This window comes from Fonsecaea erecta, assembly GCF_001651985.1.
Source record: "Fonsecaea erecta strain CBS 125763 chromosome Unknown Scaff4, whole genome shotgun sequence".
NCBI lineage: Eukaryota > Fungi > Ascomycota > Eurotiomycetes > Chaetothyriales > Herpotrichiellaceae > Fonsecaea > Fonsecaea erecta.
Window position 1 is genome coordinate 862,656 of NW_017387247.1, and position 22,266 is coordinate 884,921.

At 53.5% G+C, this 22,266-nt stretch overlaps 9 protein-coding genes across 9 annotated transcripts; 2 read left to right on the plus strand and 7 right to left on the minus strand.

The window, feature by feature from the left end:
- Positions 1–1,234: 1,234 nt before the first annotated feature.
- AYL99_05064 (hypothetical protein) lies at positions 1,235–2,815 on the minus strand (the record flags this gene model as incomplete). The annotated part of the gene is made up of 1 exon (XM_018836576.1): positions 1,235–2,815. The coding sequence occupies one exon, from the start codon at positions 2,813–2,815 to the stop codon at positions 1,235–1,237; it is 1,581 nt and encodes a 526-aa protein (XP_018693429.1).
- A 357-nt stretch (positions 2,816–3,172) lies between these two features.
- AYL99_05065 (hypothetical protein) lies at positions 3,173–4,683 on the minus strand (the record flags this gene model as incomplete). Its single annotated transcript, XM_018836577.1, has 2 exons — positions 3,173–4,429; positions 4,615–4,683. 2 exons carry the CDS (start codon positions 4,681–4,683, stop codon positions 3,173–3,175), a joined length of 1,326 nt encoding a protein of 441 aa, XP_018693430.1.
- A 573-nt stretch (positions 4,684–5,256) lies between these two features.
- On the minus strand, positions 5,257–6,343 carry AYL99_05066 (hypothetical protein; the record flags this gene model as incomplete). The annotated part of the gene is made up of 3 exons (XM_018836578.1): positions 5,257–5,392; positions 5,455–5,529; positions 5,589–6,343. 3 exons carry the CDS (start codon positions 6,341–6,343, stop codon positions 5,257–5,259), a joined length of 966 nt encoding a protein of 321 aa, XP_018693431.1.
- Positions 6,344–7,213: 870 nt separating this feature from the next.
- AYL99_05067 (hypothetical protein) lies at positions 7,214–7,950 on the minus strand (the record flags this gene model as incomplete). The annotated part of the gene is made up of 2 exons (XM_018836579.1): positions 7,214–7,867; positions 7,915–7,950. The coding sequence occupies 2 exons, from the start codon at positions 7,948–7,950 to the stop codon at positions 7,214–7,216; spliced, it is 690 nt and encodes a 229-aa protein (XP_018693432.1).
- A 754-nt stretch (positions 7,951–8,704) lies between these two features.
- On the minus strand, positions 8,705–9,855 carry AYL99_05068 (gentisate 1,2-dioxygenase; the record flags this gene model as incomplete). Its single annotated transcript, XM_018836580.1, has 4 exons — positions 8,705–8,710; positions 8,765–9,063; positions 9,135–9,569; positions 9,624–9,855. 4 exons carry the CDS (start codon positions 9,853–9,855, stop codon positions 8,705–8,707), a joined length of 972 nt encoding a protein of 323 aa, XP_018693433.1.
- A 622-nt stretch (positions 9,856–10,477) lies between these two features.
- AYL99_05069 (hypothetical protein) lies at positions 10,478–12,130 on the plus strand (the record flags this gene model as incomplete). Its single annotated transcript, XM_018836581.1, has 2 exons — positions 10,478–11,079; positions 11,143–12,130. 2 exons carry the CDS (start codon positions 10,478–10,480, stop codon positions 12,128–12,130), a joined length of 1,590 nt encoding a protein of 529 aa, XP_018693434.1.
- Positions 12,131–12,356: 226 nt separating this feature from the next.
- On the minus strand, positions 12,357–15,074 carry AYL99_05070 (hypothetical protein; the record flags this gene model as incomplete). Its single annotated transcript, XM_018836582.1, has 6 exons — positions 12,357–12,928; positions 12,992–13,485; positions 13,545–13,712; positions 13,771–13,963; positions 14,059–14,888; positions 14,944–15,074. 6 exons carry the CDS (start codon positions 15,072–15,074, stop codon positions 12,357–12,359), a joined length of 2,388 nt encoding a protein of 795 aa, XP_018693435.1.
- A 1,684-nt stretch (positions 15,075–16,758) lies between these two features.
- Positions 16,759–19,762, plus strand: AYL99_05071 (hypothetical protein; the record flags this gene model as incomplete). The annotated part of the gene is made up of 9 exons (XM_018836583.1): positions 16,759–16,792; positions 16,842–16,875; positions 16,926–16,938; positions 16,993–17,195; positions 17,253–18,017; positions 18,069–18,141; positions 18,192–18,247; positions 18,298–18,517; positions 18,578–19,762. 9 exons carry the CDS (start codon positions 16,759–16,761, stop codon positions 19,760–19,762), a joined length of 2,583 nt encoding a protein of 860 aa, XP_018693436.1.
- A 569-nt stretch (positions 19,763–20,331) lies between these two features.
- AYL99_05072 (hypothetical protein) lies at positions 20,332–21,177 on the minus strand (the record flags this gene model as incomplete). The annotated part of the gene is made up of 1 exon (XM_018836584.1): positions 20,332–21,177. One exon carries the CDS (start codon positions 21,175–21,177, stop codon positions 20,332–20,334), a length of 846 nt encoding a protein of 281 aa, XP_018693437.1.
- Positions 21,178–22,266: the final 1,089 nt, after the last annotated feature.

Sequence of the window (22,266 nt, forward strand, 5' to 3'; positions counted from 1 at the left end):
TGACTGGCTGACTGATCACAGGTGCGAAAGGGAAAGGGACTCGCGCCAGACAGATGATGGTGGTGGTAATAAGTGGTATACTCAGGTCAGTCATTCCGTACATGGTGTTGGATGATCAATGGCAACGCTGCCCGATTGGCAGGGCGGAGATGCTGCTGCGTTGTTGGCTGTCTCTAGTCATCATGCCTCCTCTCGTTCCTGTTCAGCCCGCACTGGTCCACGCCGCACCCTCATCACGCAGTATTATGTACCGTTCGGAATCATCGTCACCCCAGGTACCACAGGGCACATTCCTTATTATTCCTATGATCCCACCTCCGTTGACGCAACCCGCAGCCCCTTCTGACTGGTCCAAGTCCAGCCCTCGTGGTCGCCCCCCCGGCACCTATCCATCGGAGAGTTGTTCGCCGCAATTACTAGTATTATCTCGTATCCAGATTCCACAAGGGGCCCAGTCTCTCGGAAGCCAAATGGTAGATAATAATCTCGAGTCCGGGTAAAAGCTTGCAGCGGTAAGAGCTCGGAATTGATGGCTTTCCTTCTTGCCATTCTCTGACACACAAGTATTTGCCCCGTCCTTTTTGTCAACAGCTCCGCTCTTGTGCACCAGAGGGCGTTATTCCATTGCGACAGTGGGTACCACGGCGATGGTTAGAGTGTCTTACCTTGGTTCTCTGGAGTGGCAATCCGGTTCGCTTGAGATACTGATACTGCGAGATAGGACAATGTGGGAGTCGATCCAAGCGCAGGTCTCCCGCCCAAACGCCCCCAAAACGTGCTTATCAAGTTATCTTCTCTTTTTTTTACCAGGTGATAACTCGTCGCGATGGCCTACCTAGGAGCTTCAGCTTCGTCTTGCACGATACCGTTCTGCAATCCAGTTGGCCTGCGGACTCGAACAAAACTCTATCGACGTGCGCTGACCTCCTTTGTTCCATCTCGCTTCGGGCCTCGGGTCACCGCGTTGAGCGTGATCCGGATGCGGGTCGCAGGGAGGGGAAGCCAGTTTTGAATTCTGGGGTAGGGTGGTAGGAGATGATCATAGCCCGAGTCACCCTTCATACTCTGCGCCGTGGCCACAACGGCTATCGTGTCCGGCAGCTCCTCTACTTGTTCCTATGGATACAGAGACAATATGGTGTTATTCTGTACTGATAGGTCAGTTGCGAGGCTGCGCCGCCGAGCGCATCCCCCATGTCTCCTGGTTCCACCAACAACTCATTCATTTGTCGTGTCAAGTCGTCTCCAGTAGAGGCCGCGTCTCGTCATCCGACGCCCTGCTCTCACTCGCTCTCCGACTATGAGACTTGGTACTTCTGGTCCTGGAACTCTGGAGGTGCCCTTCAGCAGACGCAGTCCTTCGTTTGCTGTGCGAACTGACACCAATCATACTTCCATAACGACTCCTTGCCACCTCTAATCCCGAGCCTTCCTCCAACAGATCGAATGGGAGCGGACCTAGTCGCTCAGCTGTTCCCCAAATGTTTATGAACCACGGAGCTTTTGCCTTCCCGCTTCCGTTCGTGTTCGCCCGACTTCGGAGTGGAGGGAAGAACTCGACACCGTTGGTGGATGCCTCTTCAAGCGCTCTTCGCTTCGAGCCCTCGTCTACCTCCACGTCTGTTGATGAAGAGAGGCGCATCTTGCCGCGTTTAAAGGCTCTAGAATGAGGTAGATTCCTGGAAGCTGGTTCACGCAGAAGTCGAATTATTTTGGGATTGTTCCACACGCCGTGCGTAGACAATGTGCTGTCAGGTACATAGCTTGACTTGTTTCTCCAATCTTCCTGGTGGGAAGCTCGTCTTGATTGGGACAGGGCCTTCGACAGTCGTCGCTCCAATGTCTCTGGCCCAATGAGATCTCGACTCTGCAATAGTGACGCTTGCCCAGGCGGGCTAGGAAGCTCTCCATCAGAGCTGCTCAATGAACAATTCTCATCCCAAATGATCTCGTACACCACGTTGTCCGAAACGTAGCGGGTTGAGCACCGACGGACGGGCTCGGCCGCCTGATTTGGTCCGGAAGACGGTTCCCGTGGTTCTACCGCAACGACTTCGGTTTGGACGGGTGGAGCAGCGGAGCTCGTCGAAGGATGAATGTCGTCCTTCCCGACCGTGGACGCTTCTCGAGGCTTTTGTGCGACTGGCCTCGTCCGATCTCTGTCCGTATCGTCGTGGTTAACACCTTCGTCGTATCCAGTAATCGAGTTCAAGAACATCGAGAGAAGACCACTCCCATGCCGCCTGAATTTGGGAGGTGGAAATGATGTCAGCGTAGCTTGTTTCCGCGACCTTGAAGTGGTCGCTCGACGAAGCGTTATCATCGCGGGGCTTCGGTTTGAATCGAATCTCATTGCGGAGGGCGGATCAGCTGTACATGCATTGGCGTCGACCGGCACAAGAGTGGCAAGCCCTTGAGTGGACAATGCTTTGGTAGGGACTGTCCATCGGCGCGCTCTGCGTTGAGGACTCTGAAGAAGCTTGACCGTTCCCAGATCAAATCGAGGTTGGACAGAAGGCAGAGATAGGGTTCTGCGCAGGAAATACGAGCGATGTCGGGTACCCGATCCCTGGTCTTTGCACTGGCGAGCCTTCTTTTTGTAGCCAGCTTTTGTAGGCCGACAGACGTTATCGTGCCGTCCATGCCGATGATTCCTTCTCTTCTTCATGTTCAAGCTTGGATGATCCGGCGTTTCCGCCTTGAATGGAATGTCTTCGGCACTCTTGTTGGAGATTGGAGGGCTTAGTAACTCCTGGCTTCGCAGGCTGCTCAGAGCACTGCTGAGCGAAGGAGGATGGTGAAACGTGGCAGGCATTGTGTCAAACTATCGGGACATCAATAGTAAAAATAGGATCACGCCTCGATAATAATAGCCAGCTGAGAGCTTCTGGCAGAAAGCAGTGGCCTGGCGGAGACATGGGCTTCATGGTGGGAAAAGAGCCTTGGGGTGGAGGGCTCCTTCTGCGTGCACTCCTCTCACGGAAGCCATCGTCCAGATCTCGGTTTCGGCGCAAGAGCGATCGACTTGTGGCTGCCGTGAAGAGATGCATCTCGCTCTGTCCCTCGTCGGACCGAGTAGTGTTCGCATTTCGGTTATCGGTGTTGGATACCAGGAATTTCAGAGTCGTTCGAGTGACTTGTACAAGCGACGTACTTTAAGCCAGTCTGACGGTTAAGTCATCCGCCGAGCATCGAAAGCCCCGCCGCCTTGAAACACGAGACCGACTTGCCTTCTAGGCCAGTCCAAGTATCTCGCCCACCCGGGATCCAGCAGGCTAGACACGTCCACAACCAGGCTGTAACCCCAACCATTTGCCCACCAGTGATGATCCATGCAGCGGAACATGGCAGCCCAGTGAGCGAAGACCGCCAAGGCCATGGGGTTGCTCTGCTTAAGACAATGGATGAAGGGCAGCGGCGCCATGATCAGCCAGGAGAAAATGTGGCCATCCCACTCGACAACTGAACGACATCTTGAGATGTCGCGCAACTGTTCCATTTGATCCAGGAAGAGATTCCTCATTCGCTGAGGGTCTTCCCCCTCCCATAGCGACGACAGTTGAGGGTCATCCAGGGATGTACGGAGCGTGGCAAAGGCTTCCTCGACCTCTTGTGGATGCGGTGGCAGATCTTCTGAACGGGGATATCGCAGCAGCTCCTCAATCTCACCTTGGAGCCACGTATCGGTCTCTCTAATCACAGCATAAATTCCCCTGAGGATCATGATGATTTCGATGAAGTCGGCTGTTGGTGAATTAAGTGGCAGGGTGATGCCTGGGGAGGAATCGCCAGTGCCGAAGTCAAGCTTCACACTGTTCAGACCCTCTGGCAGTTTTTTGGATGCAAAAGCCCAGATAGTGAGAAGAAGCGACACCGAGAACAGGGCAATCCCATTGTCTTGATTGGGTTTGCTGACCGCCGGAATGAATCCAGCCAAGGCGGCATTCTGGTGAGCCAGTGCCACTTTGGAGTATTCAGCATACGCATCCGATGACTTGAGGAGTAGCGTTGCTTTGTGCAGGGCCGAGGTGGCCATCAAGCCATGTAAGAGATAGTCATGGCGCAAGGCCTCTGCAAAGACCGTGTCGCGCCAGACAGCGTGGGTGGCAAGCCTCGAGGACATGGTCATGTAGGTCCGAGTAGAGTAATGCTGGATGAGTTCCAAGTCCAGGAGATCAAACCGCTTGTCAACATCGACCGGTTCTCCCTCTGTTGCCAGCGGCGACGAGGAGGCCTTTGGAGTTGACAGTGGCGCATTGCGTCCCTTCTCGGGGTCCGAATGCTGATGGTCATAGCTCTTGGGAGTCGAGGTGTCATGGACGGAAGTGTTTCCTGGGGGTGTCGCGAACCCTTCCGAGCCATTCTCGAGGAACGAACAGGGGATTTGTCGCTTCAAACAACGCTGGCATTGCGGACTCGACTCGTCGCACTGGAGGCACTTTGGTCAGGACCAACAACAGTAGACAGCAACAAATCTCGTGAAGGCAGGCACAGCGACGACTAAGCGAGAAAAGACCGCTGCCACGCTCCCACCACTACTGCACACCAATTATGGAGCCTCGGGAAAAGGCACAAGGCCCGTTGAAACGTCAATCCCCGGGGAAACAGACTGACCTTGACTCTCCTTGCCTTGCACTGCCGACACCCGTGGTGGGATTTGGTATGCGACCGTCGAGAAGGCATTGTAGAGGCTACCGTCGGGGGGAAGGCGCTGTGAGACGATGCTGTCGCATAATCCCAGGTCGGTGTTGAGGACGGAACAAGGAGAGGGAAGCTGACTTTCAGTGCCTTTCTTTTAGTCTGGTCACAAAACCGACACCTCGTATCCGCTGGCGTATGAGCTTGGCACGCCGCATGCCTTTTTCTGCCTCGTGTTCGGAAAGTCGCGGACACGGGGCCAGCCTCATCGTCACCTCCTTAACGATGGCCGCTATAAATGACCGTATAAGATACGCATGGCCGGATTTGCATGGCTAGGTCCAGTCCTTTGTGGTGAGGGATATCCATAAGCTCGGCATCAATAACAGGCCGAGGCCCAAGCGGGAAGAGGCGTCGAGGCGTCATCCTCTGCGGCCGAAAAGGATCGCTGTCTGCCTATTATATTACCTGTGACAGGCTCCCAGTACGTTTCAGAAAAGAGAGATGCTGCTGGCCTGGGGTTCCCGTTCACGTCACGTGTACATTGATCATTCTATGTCTATGTCGATATATGTATATGTGAGAGCAGATCCTGGAAGTTGTCGAGTCTCAATCGTTTCATGATTTGCTCTCCACTGTTTCGGGCTGCTCCACGGGCTCCGCAACAGAGGCTGGTCTCTTGAATTTCCTCATCGGCTCGAAAAAGAAGCCGGGGTGGAAAACGGTCAGGAGGACACACGCAATGCCCACCATCCTAGAACGAAACACATGTCAGTCGGGGGTTCACTACTGCCCGGTGTCGCGGTCCGAACTCACATTCCATCGAGGATGAGGAACTCGGTCTCGATTCTCATCAGCGGGCCTCCCCATCCTCCTGCCATCTCGGGCAGACTGGTCATCAACATCTGTCAGGACATGACTTCGCTCAGACAGTAACTCGAGGTACGTACCGGTAGATGCAACGGATGAATATGGTAGTGAAGGCCAGCCCAAGCGCAAAGCAGAAAATCCGAAAGTTGCGTGACAAGATAGGCGAAGACAGATTCTTCTCGTACTCGCTCTCCATCGTCGCTGATGACTTCATCTTCTTTGCACGTTGGAATCGGATATAGTAGTCGATCATGAGAAGCCCACAGACACCCATGGTTGCCACTTGGAACGCAATGCCCGCCACGATCAATCCATTTCCCGCGTGCAGCAACTTCGGGTTCGCATCACGGTCGCCGGCCCCGGCTGCCACGCCTCCACCAATGGCTTGGAGCACAATTGACCCAAAGTCACAGCCGATGAAGATCCAGGGATAGAGCCGGGGTTTCAACCTCGAGTTCTCTGCACCGCAGTATATGACCAGATGCTTCAAAGTGACATAGATGCCCGCGGCGAGGAAACTGGGCGCCAGGACCAGGCAGCAGATCTGTGTCTTGAAGCCAGCACCGCTCCACGGGTTGTGGTGCATGATCAGCCGCCCGATATATCCCACCGCCTCGCCGAAGCAACCAATGGAGAGTGCAACAAGGTATGTCCATGTCCGCCGCCACGTGCCGAGACCCAGCTGCAGCAGCAAGCAGAGGGCGAAAAGAGCAATGAAGAACGAGTTCACGCTGAGATTGGGGTAATAGCCATATGTGGTGAGCTCGAGAGGGCAGTCGGGGGTGATTTCGGTGCAAAAGCGACGTTGCTGGTGCGTTGTCGCGTTCGAAGGCATCGTTTCGGTCGGGCTTGAGGGGGCGCACCAAAGAGCAAAGAAGAAAAGAAAAGGATACAACCACGAAAGCTCCAACAGTTCCAAATACCCAAAGAGCAAGAAAGAGAAAATCTGCCTTATCTTGTGAGAGAAGGGGGCAAAAAAAGAAGCAGGAGATCAGCAGCCGAAATGCATCAGAGGTACCGAGTACCGTATAATAAGAGGTACATACCACCTGTTTAAGCGCTGGCCACCCCGTCCGTGGATGGATTGCATTTATTATCCCTGGGCTTGGAACAGCTCCTCCCACGGGCCCCGCGGCCCAATGAAAGCGACAAATGTTGCATTTTGAACGTGGTGTTTCGGTGGGCGGTGGAGCTCGCGAAGGAGCAGAAGATTGAGCTCTGTGGAAAACCTGCCTGTAAGCGAGGTGCGAGGGATCTATAGCGCCAAAGTTATCTGTCCCCCTCCGAGTTACGAGGTCACGGGTGCTCTGATGGGTGCCTTTCTAGGCGCAATTAGGCAAGGTATACGCCCCGGATGACGATTGTTCCGGGCCCCTGCGCGGACTTTTGGGGGGGCCCTCGTGGTGGGTGGAATGGCACTTTATCTCTATCTGGATTGATCTCCGCTGGGCGTACAGCGTATTCGGGAATTGTCAAAAAGCTGACCAGAGAAGCATGTTATGAACAGAAGTTCTTTGTCCCAATCCAGTTATCTACGTATACTCAATACGATGGGGGGAATATTATCGACAAAATTGTTGAGCGGCGATGGCCTTCCGTGTCATGATCCCGCTCGCTCTCCGGAGAGGTACAGACCCTGTCGGACGCCCTAGATATCTTGTGTACAGTACATAGCAGTTTTGCCCTCGATTCGCCATCATTGGAGCTAGTCTTTAAAGGTGAGATCGTACCCATTGCCTTTCTCGATGCACCTCTTCCACGCTGGCCGTTCACGGCATCGAGCGTGCCATTTCTCCACCTTCGGGTATTTCTTGATGTCAATGAAGCCAGCTGCCGTGCACGTGTCGACGGGGAACGAGAGGATGAAGTCTGCGCGACCGGGCGTGGTGCCCATGAAATAGTCCTGGTCACCCAGTTGATCGTCCAAGTACTTGAAGAAGGCGTCCAGTTCGGGCCCAGAATAGCCCCCGCGCAGTTGTTTGTGGACCACGGACACCAATGGGCGGACGAAAAATGGCGTCAACCTGACCGCGACCGTCATGATGACTTCCAAGATCATCGGAGGCCCGATGCTGGCGGCAGCCAGATTACTCAACTGGTCATCGCGTATCCAGTCGTTCTTGACGCCGTCGCCCTTGAACTTGCCCGTCTTGTCATATGTCTCAATCAGATACTTCGCGATCACGAGCGACTCCACGATGACTCTCCCGTCGCCCGTCTCCAATTGTGGTGCCTTGCCCAGGGGGTGCGTTTTTTTCATCTCGGGAGGAGCCCTTCCCTTAACGCGTGTGTGAAGCTGGAGGTTATAGGGGATTTCGAGCTCTTCGAGCAGCCATAGGATTCGTTGCGATTGTGAGTCCTGCAACCTGTGAGCAGCAGTAAAGAGCACAAGGCGGAGAACCTGACATTCAGATGGTGGAGCGTTGGCCGGAGTTCGGCCATAGTTGTGACCGAGGATGGAATACAACTCTGGACACTCAGTGGTAAAGGGAGCAATCAGACGTGGACGTTGACGAGGTATTGAGTGATCTTGCCAGGAAGGGTTTTAAATACATCGTGGTTGTATCAGGAGCTGCCTCGGCCCACAACCAGGGTATATAGCCGGGACCACGGGTCGAGCTATCGATTGGCCATACACCGTTTATGTGGCACGGGAACTTACCTCGAGTCGTTGCAAAAGGGCTGTTATTGATAATCATAGAGCTGGCGAAGGTATTGCGACAATTATTAGAGCGAAGGGTGCAAAAGGCTGGGCTTTGTAAGAGGAACATTGGCGCAGCTCCGCAGTCGGGGATCAGGTGGCACGCAAAGGACCACCAGTGCCCACCCTAGGAGGAACATGGTTTAGGGAGGTGGAAACGCCCATGTACTGTTTGTTGCTAAATTCACAGTGTGATATCAGTCTTTGAGGCTTTTACCAAGCGAAGAAGGGTAATTGCTCAATGCCTCCCAAGAACACCCACTGGTCCTGGCTTGTCGGAAAGACAGACCCATCCCCATCGACGGTGTATGCAGTGCTCACTCGCAGAGAATGAAAGCTACAGGAGATATTCCTGCTGAATTATCCTTTACCAGGATGGATACACAAGGAAGTCCCGACGAAACATGATCAGGCATCCCATTATAGCAGGAGACAGGAACAAGGTACTGAGGGCGGCTTCGAAACACTATGCACAGTCTGTGACACACTTCCAGGTCATGCCTATCCCAAGAGTGGTGAGTTTGGTTGACAGCCAATGTCACAAGGTCAATATACCGACACCAAGCTCTCCACGTCGCAACCATCGAGACGGTAGTACCCGAGGTTGTTCAGCATGGGCTTGTCATGGATCCGGTAGAGGTAGACCGTCTCCGATCCCGTGTTGGTATGCTGGTATTTATTCCAAGCTGGGACGCAGAAAGAATCCCCTTCCTTCCAGGCGAGTCGCTGTCCGTTGATGTCACTGTATCCTGCCCCTGTGATGACATGGTATATCGACGAAGCTGTCTCACGCACAGCAGGAGAGGAAGCACCTGGGTTCAGACGTTCGGCACAACCACCAAGAGATTTCGATACTTCGGGCATGTGGAATCAGCACAAAGAACCGAAACAAAGTCTGCCACGGACGTGTTGCAGGGGTACTTACCTGGCGCGCCATCCGATCGCAAATAGTCCTCCGAGGTCCACTCGCCAGGCTTGCTATCTAGCTTTTGCTGCATGACTTTCCAGGGGAAGACCAGAGGAGAAATGTTGGAATCGACGTCCTCGGCAGGGTATCTCTGGTCTTTATAGTGCTCAACAAAGTGCACGGGAAAATGGATAAAGTTTGGAATATCGAGGCCATCCAGCCATATCATGGGCCCCGAGCCGTCTTTGCCCTGGTCGTGCCAGTTCCATGTCGGGTTCAGGATCACATCACCACGCTGCATCCAGACCCTTTTGCCCTGGATCGCTGTGAATCCACCCTGGCCTTCAATCACGAACCGCATGGCGAAAGCAAGGTGCCTGTGGGCAGGGGCCGTCTCATTGGGCATAACAAGTTGGAGCCCAGAGGCTATGGTGTCGGTAGTATACGGGGCATCTTGGTCTCTTGTCAGTCACATGCGATTACGATTGAGGACGATGTTGAGGATACCTCTCCCGGGGTTGACGAACATCAACGCCCGACGTTCTGCATCCTTGTCGGTGACGAGCACACCAGCTTCCACCAGGAGAGGCCTGACTTCCTCGTACCGCCAGACAGTTGGCACACACTTCGGATTTGGCTCGCGCGGATTCATCTTGGCCATCTGTGTCCAAAGCGGCTTTGTGTTCACCTTGAGTGCATTTGCCACGAGTTTATCGTGAGGTGTGAAGGTCGTGGGCATTGTCACAGCAGGCGAGATCGTGCTAGAAGCCTTGATGTCTTTCGTGGTGATCAATTTGAATCTTCTTTGACCGAGATGAAAAGCTTGAACGATGCTGTCGTGACGGACTGGGCAGATGAAGTGTCTCCTGTTATAGGGGGTTCCATGGCCAGCCACAAGGGGCGAGTGGCACGACAGTCGTCCCGCGGCATCACTCCTCCGGAAGATCTCAGCAGCGATGTACCCTTACTCGAAAATGTCTTCTCATTCAAAATGAGGCAAAGATACACCCTATACGCGGCAGTGCAGAACCAACCAGGTTGCTGCATCGGGCAACCGGGAAACAATTTTTTCCGCGGGGGATATCTTCGCAGGATACTATCCACGAACCAATGTCATCATGATTGCCAGCATCGTACCGGCCGCGGGTTGTGCTAGGCCTCTAGCCTTTCCGCGGCTGTCATTCTATCTGTGGTGGGAGCCAGAACAGAAGGAGTGCAGATGCCAACAACGACCTTCCCCCGAGTCTGTAACACCACAGCAAGGGAGGAAGAATGAATGAAACGGATATAAAAAGGGCCTCCCCGTACTTTTTATAATCCTTCGTTGCCCCAGTTGAGATCTCCATACAAGGATTGCAAAGATGGCACCTAGTTTGGTTCACACCACGTCTACCGGTTCCTACAAGTCTGAAGGCACCCTCTCGAGCAGCAGCGACGGTGCTCTTCCCACTCCTTCGGCCTTCAATGTTGACTCCACCATTCCTCTCTGGCTCAATGGCCAGCAAGTCGCACTGCCTGAAACCTTCGATGTGATATCTTCCCAAAACCAGAAAGTTTTGTACAAGTGCTCCTCGGCTAGCGAGGCAGATGTCGAGAGAGCCGTCGCTTCAGCACAGGAGGCGTTCAAATACTGGTCCCAAACGAAACCCAACTTCAGGAGAGACATTTTCTTGCGTGCAGCCGACATCTTTGAGAAACGAAAACAGGAATTGGGCCACTACAGCCAGACCGAGACGGGAGCGCTGCCGTCCATGTTCTCGCTTGAGCATAGTCTCGCGGCAGATGCATGCCGGAGTATCGCAGGTCTCATTCAAGTCGCTATTGCTTCCACGGTTCTCACCCCCGCCGAGCATGGAAGCAATGCTATAACAGTGAAACAGCCATATGGGGTGGTTTTGGCCATATCGCCTTGGAACGTCCCGAACGTGCTCGGCCTCAGAGCTTGTTTGCAGCCGTTGGCCATGTATGTGACTCCACGAATTTAGCTGGCTACCCACCATCTTCCTTGTGCTGACAGACGGAACAGGGGTAACACGGTGGTGCATAAAGGTCCCGAACTGGCTCCTGCCACTCACTGGGGTGTTGTCTCCGTTCTCCATGAGGCTGGTCTCCCAGCAGGATGTCTGAACACTATCTACCACCGTCCGGCAGACGCTGGCAAGATAACCGCCGCACTCATCGCCCATCCTGCGATCAAGAAGATCAACTTCACGGGTTCGACCGCCGTGGGCGCCATTATCGCCGCACAAGCCGGCAAGCATTTGAAGCCGACCGTGATGGAGTTGGGAGGGAAAGCCCCCTCGATCGTATGCGAAGACGCCGATGTCCCATACGCGGCCCAACAATGTGCACTGGGCGCCTTGCTCCACGCCGGACAGATCTGTATGTCCACCGAGAGAATCATTGTCCACGCCCGAATCGTCGACCAATTCCGGGCGGCGCTCAAACACACGATCGACGAGATCTTCACTGACAAGGGCATCGGGGCTCCTCGACTGATCTCCCTGCCCGCCGTCCAAAAAACCAATAGCCTGGTCGCTGATGCTCTCTCAAAGGGAGCCATCGCTCTCTGTGGCCCCGGGGGAACGGACAACGCCCCCGACCGTGCCGACACCAGACTGGCGCCCACTGTGCTTCAGGACGTGGCGCCGGGGATGGACATCTACTACACGGAGTCCTTCGGGCCAACCGTAGCTCTCTATGTCGTCGATTCAGACGAGGAAGCGATCCAACTCGCAAACGACACGCAATATGGCCTCTCGAGCGCCGTCTTCACAGAAGACTTGCTAAGGGGGTTGAGCATCGCCAAGAGGATCGAAACCGGAGCGGTACATATCAATTCGATGACAATCCACGATGAACCAGCCTTGCCTCATGGGGGGGTCAAGGCCAGCGGCTGGGGTCAATTCAACGGCCTGCAGGGCCTCGAGGAGTGGGTCTACTCCCAGATCGTGACATGGAAGGATAGGGACAACTACGCTGGTAAGACCATTGCTTCATCCATGAAGTGGTGATGGCTACGGAAAGACTTTGGGTTGGGGGGCGGTGAAACTCAGTTCACAACGACGCGATCACTATTCGAGTGGAACTGGTGAGGAATCGGTGTGAGGGTATTGTTACACAACACGGCAACACTCGTGTGTCTCATGAACTTTTGATTCAGTCAATTTCCTTCCGTGTCCAACTCCTGCATCTCTTTCACCGTCACAACAAACGCTACTGTATCATCCCCTCGATCCGTCAGTCAAGCGACATGCCCACAAACCTGCCATTGGGCAGTAAGTCCTCGATAGCACTGGACGGCCTTGGATAACTGCCCAGCTGGGTGTCCGGTCCGAACACGTCGGAGAACCAGTCGATATCACTCCAGGACTGGTCTATACCCTCGTCCAACGTCACAAAAGGATCATCCTGACCGAGGTCCAGGAAAGGAACACTGGAAGCTTCGCTGCTGCCCATGCCGATCGCATTTGAGACTTGAACGGCATCGACCTTTGGAGGGGGCGGCGGCAACGTGCCACCAGCAGCAGTAGTGGATGACTCAGATGCAAATGCTTTGCCGCTATCTCCCATGTCGCTTTGGACCAAGGCCATACAGGTTTGTCTGTGCGTCAACAGCGCCTGTTGGATTTTTCTTGCTGTGATCGAGCCCGGCCCCAGTCTTCCCGTGGCTTCGATGGCCCGTTGGAGGTGGACGATCTTTCCCAGATTCGCACGCTGATGCTCGGCCGTCTCAGTGGATTTACTCCTTCCGGGTGTGGTAGTAGCATGCAGAAGAATGCAGCAGAATATAACCAGAGCCGCGTTGTAAGCTAGAGCATAACTCTGTTACCACACAGACACAATACAGATACAATTGAAGTGTTGTGGCTTACTGTAATAGGCGGAAAACCACCAGGTGCCCAGCATGCGAGGATGCCGACTTGCCTTGCAGACGATGTCAATCACTTCTACCGCCGATCGTTCGCAGATTTCTACGCTGATGCTGGCAAACTCGTGGGGGAATTTGTCATGAACGTCGGACGCAGGCTCATTCAGGGTGCCAAATGGGTATCTTTGTCGCAAACACGCGGAAAGGATCGGTCGATGGAGGAGAATGCGGGTGTTCAGGTACCGAAGAGCAAGAATGACGCTGAGACGGTCGAACACCGGTGCAAACCCCGGTGAGGACGACAAGTTCCAACCTGTTAGTTTGATTTCCGAGGGTACCTGCTGCAACTGGGGAGGCAGGTTTTGCTTCCATACCTCAAGCTTGTGTTCGAGCTGGCTGATTGTTGCAAGCAATGCGGGAACGGTTTGTTGAGCATCGGCGTCCACGTTAGAACCGTAAAGCTTCTTGATGATGTCGGCTAGCACGTCGTACAGTTGGCTGCAGGCAAACATTAGCGGATGTGAGGTTTGAAGACGTGTTAGTGGGCCAATCTCTACATTGTTGCAATGAAAAGGCAGACCGTATAAGGAGCAGCAGGCTGCTCGTCCGACGTCGTTCGGGTAGATCCCCTACTCACCGCATCGAGACCAATATCAGAAGGCAGATCTAATTGGAGGAGCTCGTCGGATATCGTGCACGGGCGACCCAAAGTCATGCTCAGCATCCTAGTAGGTGAGACGTCCTAAGTAAGTGAGACTGTCCTCTGATAGTGTTCAAACTTACCTGTCCAGAATTACACAACCGAACCACGTCCTTTTCCGTAATTCGCATTCGAGCGGCTTCAACTCCGTGTATGCATGTGACGAGTGCAATCCCAATTGTATGGCAGCACGAACTGCAAGACCATGCAAATGCCAAGCCTCGTCAGGCCTTTGAGTCCCCTGGCAGTATTGTGCAATCAGCAGGAGACATTGGACTGGGACACAGTCAGTGGACGTCGAGAGGTTAACTTCATTCGGTGCAACGAAGAGAACTGAGTGCCAGATGGGTAGCATCACCAATGCAACTCACCGATTTCCAAGTCTGCTGATTTCATCGCAATGTGGACCGCGAGAGCTTCTGCCCTCTCGATGAATTCTTCAGCCGTCTCTTCGTCCCTCTCTGCTGACTGGTTGGGTGTTGTGCTGGCACATGTGGCCAGAGCGAAGATGACATTGAGGAGACATAGCCACGATTGACTGACTGCACCCGGGCCGTCCAATTTGGCGGTACAGTAGACTCTGATGCACACACTTTCATGGACGACGGGAAACAGCATTCCAATGTTGGAGAAGAAGAGTCTGATCAGATGTCGTGCGTGAGAATCGGAGGGCAAGAGGATGGGATCGAAAGGTTGCCGAGCTGTTGAACTAAACCTTGCCCTCGGGTTATCTGGAGAGGCATCTGAAGAGATGTATGTCCGGCTGGCGGTGTTTCCTGATAGTGATGTCTTTCCCAAGCCTTGCGATGCGGCCGAAGTAGCATCGATTACCTGACGAAGAAAGGCTATGTTCGAGGAGGGCCCGAAGACCATAGAAGACATGGTCTTCGGACTGGTGACTGTAGCCATACCGTCGACCGTGTCCTCGTCTCCGTTCTCCTCTAGATAATTGGTTGTTCTGTAGACTTTTTCTGGATCGCTTGATCTGGGTTCTTGCAGCCCATCGAGGTGCATGTGGCTAGACTCGTCTGGTATCAGGTCGGGTTTGCCCAAGTCCATGTGCACAGGATGCTGATTTTGCACGAGATCCTGCAGCACATCTTCGAGGGCGCGCAGTCTCCTGCTGTAGCTTGCCTGCTTTTTGGAAGACAGAATCTGTTTTCGAGGCAAGCGTTCGTAGACACATTGCACGCCCAGTTCGCTGCATGGACGGCAAGACGGCTCACCGCCATTGCATCGAGACTTCCGACTTCTACACGAAGTACATGCTACCGCTATCCGCGTTCGCCTTTTCGCTGGGGGAGGGGTGGACTGCATCGTCCACGGTAAAAGCAGAGATCGCACTTGACAGTCTGGGATTGATGGAGGCGAGCTTCTCGAGTGTCATCGTCCTAGTGTGACAGTGACGGCAAGGAAGCGAACGTGTGGTTTTGACTCGTAGGAGTGGTGGAAGACGTCAACGCTGACATCTGCGCCTTGCCAGCAGCCCAACATACGGAGGGAGTTGAAGTGGGGAACGGCGCCGCTTCGCGGGTACCTACACTGTGATGACCTGAAACATGAAGCCCGAATGGACATAACGAAGATGGCACTTGATTCCCCAGAGTCCCCAGGGAGCGGCTTGTTAATCATCCATCTGGGGCAAAAGATCCCCGAAAGGCCCAGCTAAAGCCTTTGACGGGGCGGGCAACACAAGCATTGAGAAGCTGGTACCAGTGGCAAAATGTTCCTGAAGCTGCAAGGCACCTGAGAAACAGCCACGTACGATGTATTCCCTTCCAAGGTCCTTTCCGCAACTTGCCTTTCAGTGATATCGGTCGTGAGAAATGTGGAACACCTACGTTTTGATATTACCTATTTAGGTAACATTGATGACTCGGGAGGAACACATTGAGCGGCCGGAGTGCGTGTTGCGCGCCGTCCGCTGACTTCGATTCATCGCGAAGGAATGCTCTATAGTCAGCAGCGAGATGAGGCGACCGAATATCTGCACAGCCCGTGTCGAGTACCAGCCCCTGACGTGCTCGCTCTGGTCGTCAGCAATACGGGCAATGGGCTGCCCCATTCCGGCCACAAAGACTGCTCATCCGCCATGAAAGTTAGCATTCATTCCAAGTATCATTCGCCTCTGAGATGCAGATCGATACCCGTATCGATTTGAGACTTGTGATGTGGCCGGTTGAACATGGTTCCGTTCCGCACCTTAACGGACGCCGGAAGATGTAGTTCAAATGCATCCCTATGTCTCGTCTTGCACTCAAGTGCTTACCAAGGAGACACTGCATTACAAAGGAAAATGGACCTACGCCGCCGTCACTTGAGGCCGACTAAGCCCGTATCAATTCTGTCATGTTGTCATCCCTTCTGGGCTCTCAGCCTCGTCTGGGGAATTATTGTGGCGTGCACCTTTCAATACGGTAGTGAAGGGCATGCACCCTCAAATTCCCTTCTGGCACTTCCACCGTAGATCATTTATGCCAACGGTCGGTTCTGAGAGATGCACGTTGGGACGAATGTGATGATTTGCTGTCTTTATGCCAGCACCTTGTGCGAGTGTGACAGGCAGTCATCAATCCGGTGCGCGGCAGAAGAGGGCTAGTTTGCACATGTCGAGCGGGTTCAATCCTCACGCATTCGATGGGATGCAGATTTGAAAACAAGGACGAACAGGACTTCCAAGGAGTCAACCGGATTCTCTGTTCGGGCGAGGTAGAGCGAAAGGGACAGGATAAGATAGGAGGTGCGAGGTACTTGGGAGAGGTGGACAGGGTTGTGGTTAAAGCGGCGGGACACATATAAACTTTCAGTGTATGTGCCTGCGACGCTTGGATTTGGGGACATTCTGTCAAAACCACAGAATCAACGTGCCCGCGTCTCTGGACAATTGTACGACTCCTTTGGATGAATCGAACCACGGTGCTTATGACGACGATGAATTGATGATATGGAATATCGTGTTCGGCTTCTCTCCTGCCCGGTTCGACTTCTGACCACACCCTAATTGTTCGAGCCAAACACCCTTGTGTGCGTCGCCGATTACCCCGACATATTCTTGACTATTTGATGCCGCAATGCGCCTGGACGTCAAGAGACAACTCTTTGCTCGTTCGTCTGATTCTCTCAATTCATATGTACTGAGACTAACCCGGTCAAGGCTCGGAGCGGGTAAAGGGCATTGATTTCCACAGGTAAATACTAAAATCCCCGTGAGAAGTCAGGATCTCTAACATCTGCATAGTACCGAACCATGGGTATAACTTTCCTGACTTCCTCCTCGTCCGCTCTCGGCGCTGACGGTTCAAAAGATCCTCACGACCTTATACAATGGCCATGCCCACATCTGGTCCTACGAAACACAATCCATCATCAAAACGTTCGAGCTCACCGATGTGCCCGTGAGGGCGGGAAGATTCATTGAAAGAAAGAACTGGATAGTGTGCGGCAGCGATGATTTCCAACTTAGAGTGGTCAACTGGAATACGAGCGAAAGGGTCAAATCATTTGAGGCGTAAGCAGCTTGTGGTCTGAGCATATGGCATTGGTGGACTTACAGTGATGGTTGCAGACACCCAGACTATATCCGCGCAATTGTCGTGCATCCTGTCCTCAGCGTGGTCCTGACAGCCTCGGATGACATGACAATCCGCATGTTTGATTGGGAAAAGGACTGGCGATGTGTGCGCGAATTCGTTGGACATCAACACTATGTCATGGGCCTCTCGATCAACCCTAAGGATACCAACGTCTTTGCATCGGCATGCTTAGATCGCACTATCAAGATCTGGAGTATCGACAATGCCTCCGCCAAGCAGACGATTGAAGCACATGAAAAGGGTGTGAATCACGTCGACTACTACCCACACAGTGACAAGCCTTACTTACTCAGCACTTCCGACGACAAGACAGTCAAAGTATGGGACTACACCACTAAAGCCCTCATTGCAACACTCGAAGGACACACCAGCAATGTCAGCTTCGCCTGCTACCATCCTGAATTACCCGTCATCATATCCGGTTCCGAAGACGGGACCATCAAAATATGGCATGCCAATACATACCGGTTGGAGCAATCATTGAGCTATGGTCTGGAGAGGGCATGGTGTGTTTCATACCAGAGAGGAAAACAGGGTGTCGCAATGGGCTTTGACGATGGCGCCGTTGTTGTGAAAATGGGCAGAGAAGAACCAGCCGTTTCCATGGATGGAACTGGGAAACTCGTCTGGGCACGACACAATGAGGTAGTATCTGCTATCATCAAGGGAGGAGATGCAACCCTCAAAGATGGTGCACCTATTGCTCTTCCCAGCAAAGAAATGGGCACCACCGAAATGTGAGATGCACCCTCAAACAGGGTGACGAAACTACTGACATGGAAATGCAGCTATCCAACCACATTATCTCATTCACCTAATGGCAGGTTTGTCAGCGTCTGTGGTGATGGAGAGTTCATCATTGTGAGTATTGCGGCGTTTTCCTGCACGACAACTTGCTGACAACCCTCCAGTACACGGCATTGGCATGGAGAAATCAGGCCTTTGGCTCAGCACTTGATTTTGCATGGTAAGCCACCCTCGCCTTGTGATATAATGATCCACTAACACAGGTTGAAGGGCATCACATCAGAATCCAACGGACTATGCCATTCGAGAATCTAGCACCAGCGTTAAAATCTTCAAGAAACTGAAAGAAAGCGGAAGTCTCGATGTGGGTTTCCAAGCAGAAGGTCTCTGCGGCGGTGCTCTTCTCGGCGTCAAGGGTCAAGGAGGTATCGGCATGTTTGACTGGGAAACTGGCACTCTAGTGCGGAGAATTGAAGTCGAACCTACAGAGGTAACAATCCGTCCATATTTTCAACTGTTGGAAGTGACTAGGACTGACAGATTCGGATAGGTCTATTGGAGCGAGTCGGGTGAACTCGTGGCCCTTGCCTGCTCCGACACCACCTACGTCCTCCGTTTTGACCGCGAAGCCTACCTTGAGGGCCTCAACTCGGGCCAAGCAGACGAAGACGGTGTCGAGGCTGCCTTCTCCGTTGTGACCGATTTACAAGAATCCGTAAAGTCGGGCGAATGGGTCGGCGATGCTTTCTTATTCACCACCAGCACTCGTCTCAGCTACCTACTGGGCGAACAAGTCGTGAATATCGCTCAATTCGACCAACCGATGTACCTATTGCGGTATCTTCAACGTGATGAACGCGTCTATCTCTGCGACAAGGACGTCAACGTGGTCTCTTACAGACTTTCCACTGCCCTCCTCTCATACCAGACGCTTGTCTTACGAGACGAACTCGAAGCCGCGCAAGAACTCCTCCCTGATATACCGCAAGATCAAATGAACAAAATCGCACGCTTCCTCGAGGCCCAGGGCCACAAGGACCTCGCACTAGAAGTCGCCACTGATCCTGAGCACCGCTTCGAATTGGCGCTGGGATTGAACAACCTCGCGATCGCGCTGGAGATTGCAAGAGAATCCGATACCCAAGCACGGTGGGCGGCTGTCGCTGACAAAGCCCTTGAAGCATGGGACGTGAAACTTGCAGAAGAGTGCTTTGCTCACGCAAAAGACCTGGGTTCGCTGCTGCTCTTGTACACTAGCTCGGGCAACAAGGAAGGACTACTTAAACTCGCCCAGCAAGCGGAAGAATCGGGCGCCAACAACGTCGCATTTGCCGCCCTGTGGTCAACAGGTGATGTGGTAGGTTGCATCGACCTTCTCAAACGAACAGGAAGAATCAGCGAGGCGGTGCTGTTCAGCCAGACGTATAAACCGAGTTTGACGCAGGGTCTGGCGGTGGAGTGGAAAGAGGGTCTCGAAAAGCAAGGAAAGGGCAAGGTCGCGAGGCTCTTGGGCGTTCCCGGAAAGGGTCAGGACGAGGAGCTGTTTCCCGAGTGGGAAGAATATATCAAGCTCGAAGAGGAGATTGAAAGCGGGGATGGACCAGCAGCACCGACCAAGGCGCACTCCGACCTTCTTGACGTGAATGGCGATGCTGAGAAGCAGCACGAGCCCGACGAAGCTTTGGAAACGAATGGAGCCGCCGACACGGACGAAGACGGTGACGCCCCCGCTTGATTCACCGGGCAACTACGAGCGTATGGAGTTTTTGAGCCATTCGGCACACAGACGGTGCAGTGATAGATACCAATGTGTACCAATTGAAGCTGGAAAAGAATTTGAGCAAGTCCCTTATGCTTCCACCATGGGGTGTGTTCGAAGAGCTTGTCAGGGATTCGGCGCGAAGTCCTTGGGTGCAATACCGATTATCAAGAGCCCTTGTCTCCGCTGGTTCTGTCCATTCCATTGTATTGCATTGGAGTTGCAGTTGCAGTTGCACTACCCCGAGGCTACCCTTTGAATTCCCTCGCATGACTTTGCGAAATCCATATTGTACACCGTGAAGCGAACCAAACAGAACCAATTGCGTATATGTTCTCTCTCCCGTCCTGCCCCTGTTTGTACAAGGCTGCCCGGCCGTTGGACAGCTATAGTGCATTCGTGCTCTCTCCTACACCGTCAACTTCCTCAACAGGAGATCATGAGACAAAGGTCTCCTTTGTGCCCTCTTAGATTGTGGGAAAATGCTGATTTCCGCTTTCAGGGTTCGTGGCCGTAATGTTCCCTGCAGTCGGCCGGTGTCGAACTTACGGTGAGCGAACATTGCCCTTCACCCCCGTCACATGCGCGACCTGGTGCCAGTGGTCGACCCGCCCCCCAAGTGAGCAGGGGACAATGAAATACAGCTTGTGAGGGTCTTCCAGGCCCTGAAATTCGTAGTCTCCCAGTGGCCGAATCTCGAATTGCTGGTGTGTAAGGTTCTTCTGGTCTCGATGGCTACGTAAGCTGCGCAGGTCCAAAGTCGCTGGCAGAGAGTTTGTTTTGTGGGAGAGGTGCTCGCCTTCTCCATCAGTTGCCTGGTCCGGCTTCCGGGCCTCGTTCTGCTGCTTGGCTGTTTCCAACTCGCTCTGCAGCTGGCGGAGAAAGTCCTCTGACACCACGATCTGGCCACCCTCCGTGACTTGAATGAACCGGGCGGCCCGGTTGACCACAGGGCCGAGATAATCCATGCGTTGGATCACTTCGTTCCACTTGCTCACAGGCTCTCCCCAGTGGGCACTCATCCTCAGTTGCAAGCCGCGGAACAGGACGTGGCCTTCGGGGTCCTTGGTTTCCTGGCCAGGTGGCAGCTTGAGGATTTCCTTCGGCCAACGCTCGTCCAAGAGCTGTTCCTGCACGTCGAGGCAGAATTGCACCGCCGACGTGGCGGTCGGGAAGGCGATCATGAAGCCATCGCCATTTTGCTTGACTTCGTAGCCTTCGTTTGCGACCGTGAGGCCCCTGATCATGTCATCGTGCAGTTTCATGGCCTCGATCATGGCACCGGCGTCTTTCTCCCAAATGTTTGTCGATTTGACAATGTCGGTGAAGACTATACCGATGCTTCCCAGAGGTGGAGGGGTACCTCTGGCGGGAGTTTCTCTACTGACCATGGCCGGACTTCTGGCTGCATCGCTGCTGTCAAGCGATGGAATAGTTGTGGAAAAACAACGAATGCGAACACGATTTCCGCTTTGACGCCCGGGATGCCCCCCTTGAATGCTGGGGGCGAGCGTTGACGGTATTCGTTTTGTGGCTGGGGTCAGCAGGAGAACATGGTTGTTGGAAGCAGGTGATGTCGATCTGAGGATTATCTGGGCCCTTCTCAGCTCGCGAAGCCCAAATCCAGGCATCCGGGTCGGCGGATGCAGGTTCGCTACGGGACTGCAGCAGAAGTGTCTCGTTCTTTGCCGAAAACCATGGGCGAGGAAAAAGGATTGGCATAGAGAACAGTTTGTTGGAATTTCGAGATCTTGTCCAGTCTGTCAAATAACGCCCACCTTTTGTGACTGCAACCCTCTCTGCGCGGTCCAGAGCTCAACGGTTACGACGGTGGCGCATTTAGTGAGATATGCCGCCCCTTAGGCTTGCCGACTGGGGAGATTCTCGAGTCCTTCGGTGGGGGCAACTGTCAGCGAGCGATCGGGGCTTCGATTCGAGACTGGGGTCCGCATTGGAGGGAGATTTGCTTGCTTGTTCTAGCGACATGATCTGTTTGTATGAGTGAGAGGGAGTAAAAGGTTGTACATAGATACTAGACGGACGGAATTATCTCTGAATGGATATCCCTTGGTTCTGTGTGAGATAGGAATGCATCCAGCTTGCCTCTGGCGTGTTGTACTCCGAAGCTCGACACACTTGCCCGTTCCGGCGCTATACCAAGTGCCCTCCCTCCTTTGTATGTGAATAGGACCTCACCACTCGCCAAGATGTATTACTGGATCACTACACAAGTAATTACAGAGATATTATCTGTATTCTCGCATTTCTCCTCTACATAGCCCCATTTGAAAGAAGTCGGACAGCAGTGAGACCCCACGACGTCGAGTATGGGCTATAGAGCTTTGGGAAAGTTCCGACAGGGTCGGAAGGCGGGGCCTTTCTGACATGGTTTACTGGAACGGGGTCTCAGCATGTCTCGCAGGTCCTCTGTAGATATTGTGAGTTGCTCGAGAGCGTACTCCCACAGCTACAAGGGAAAG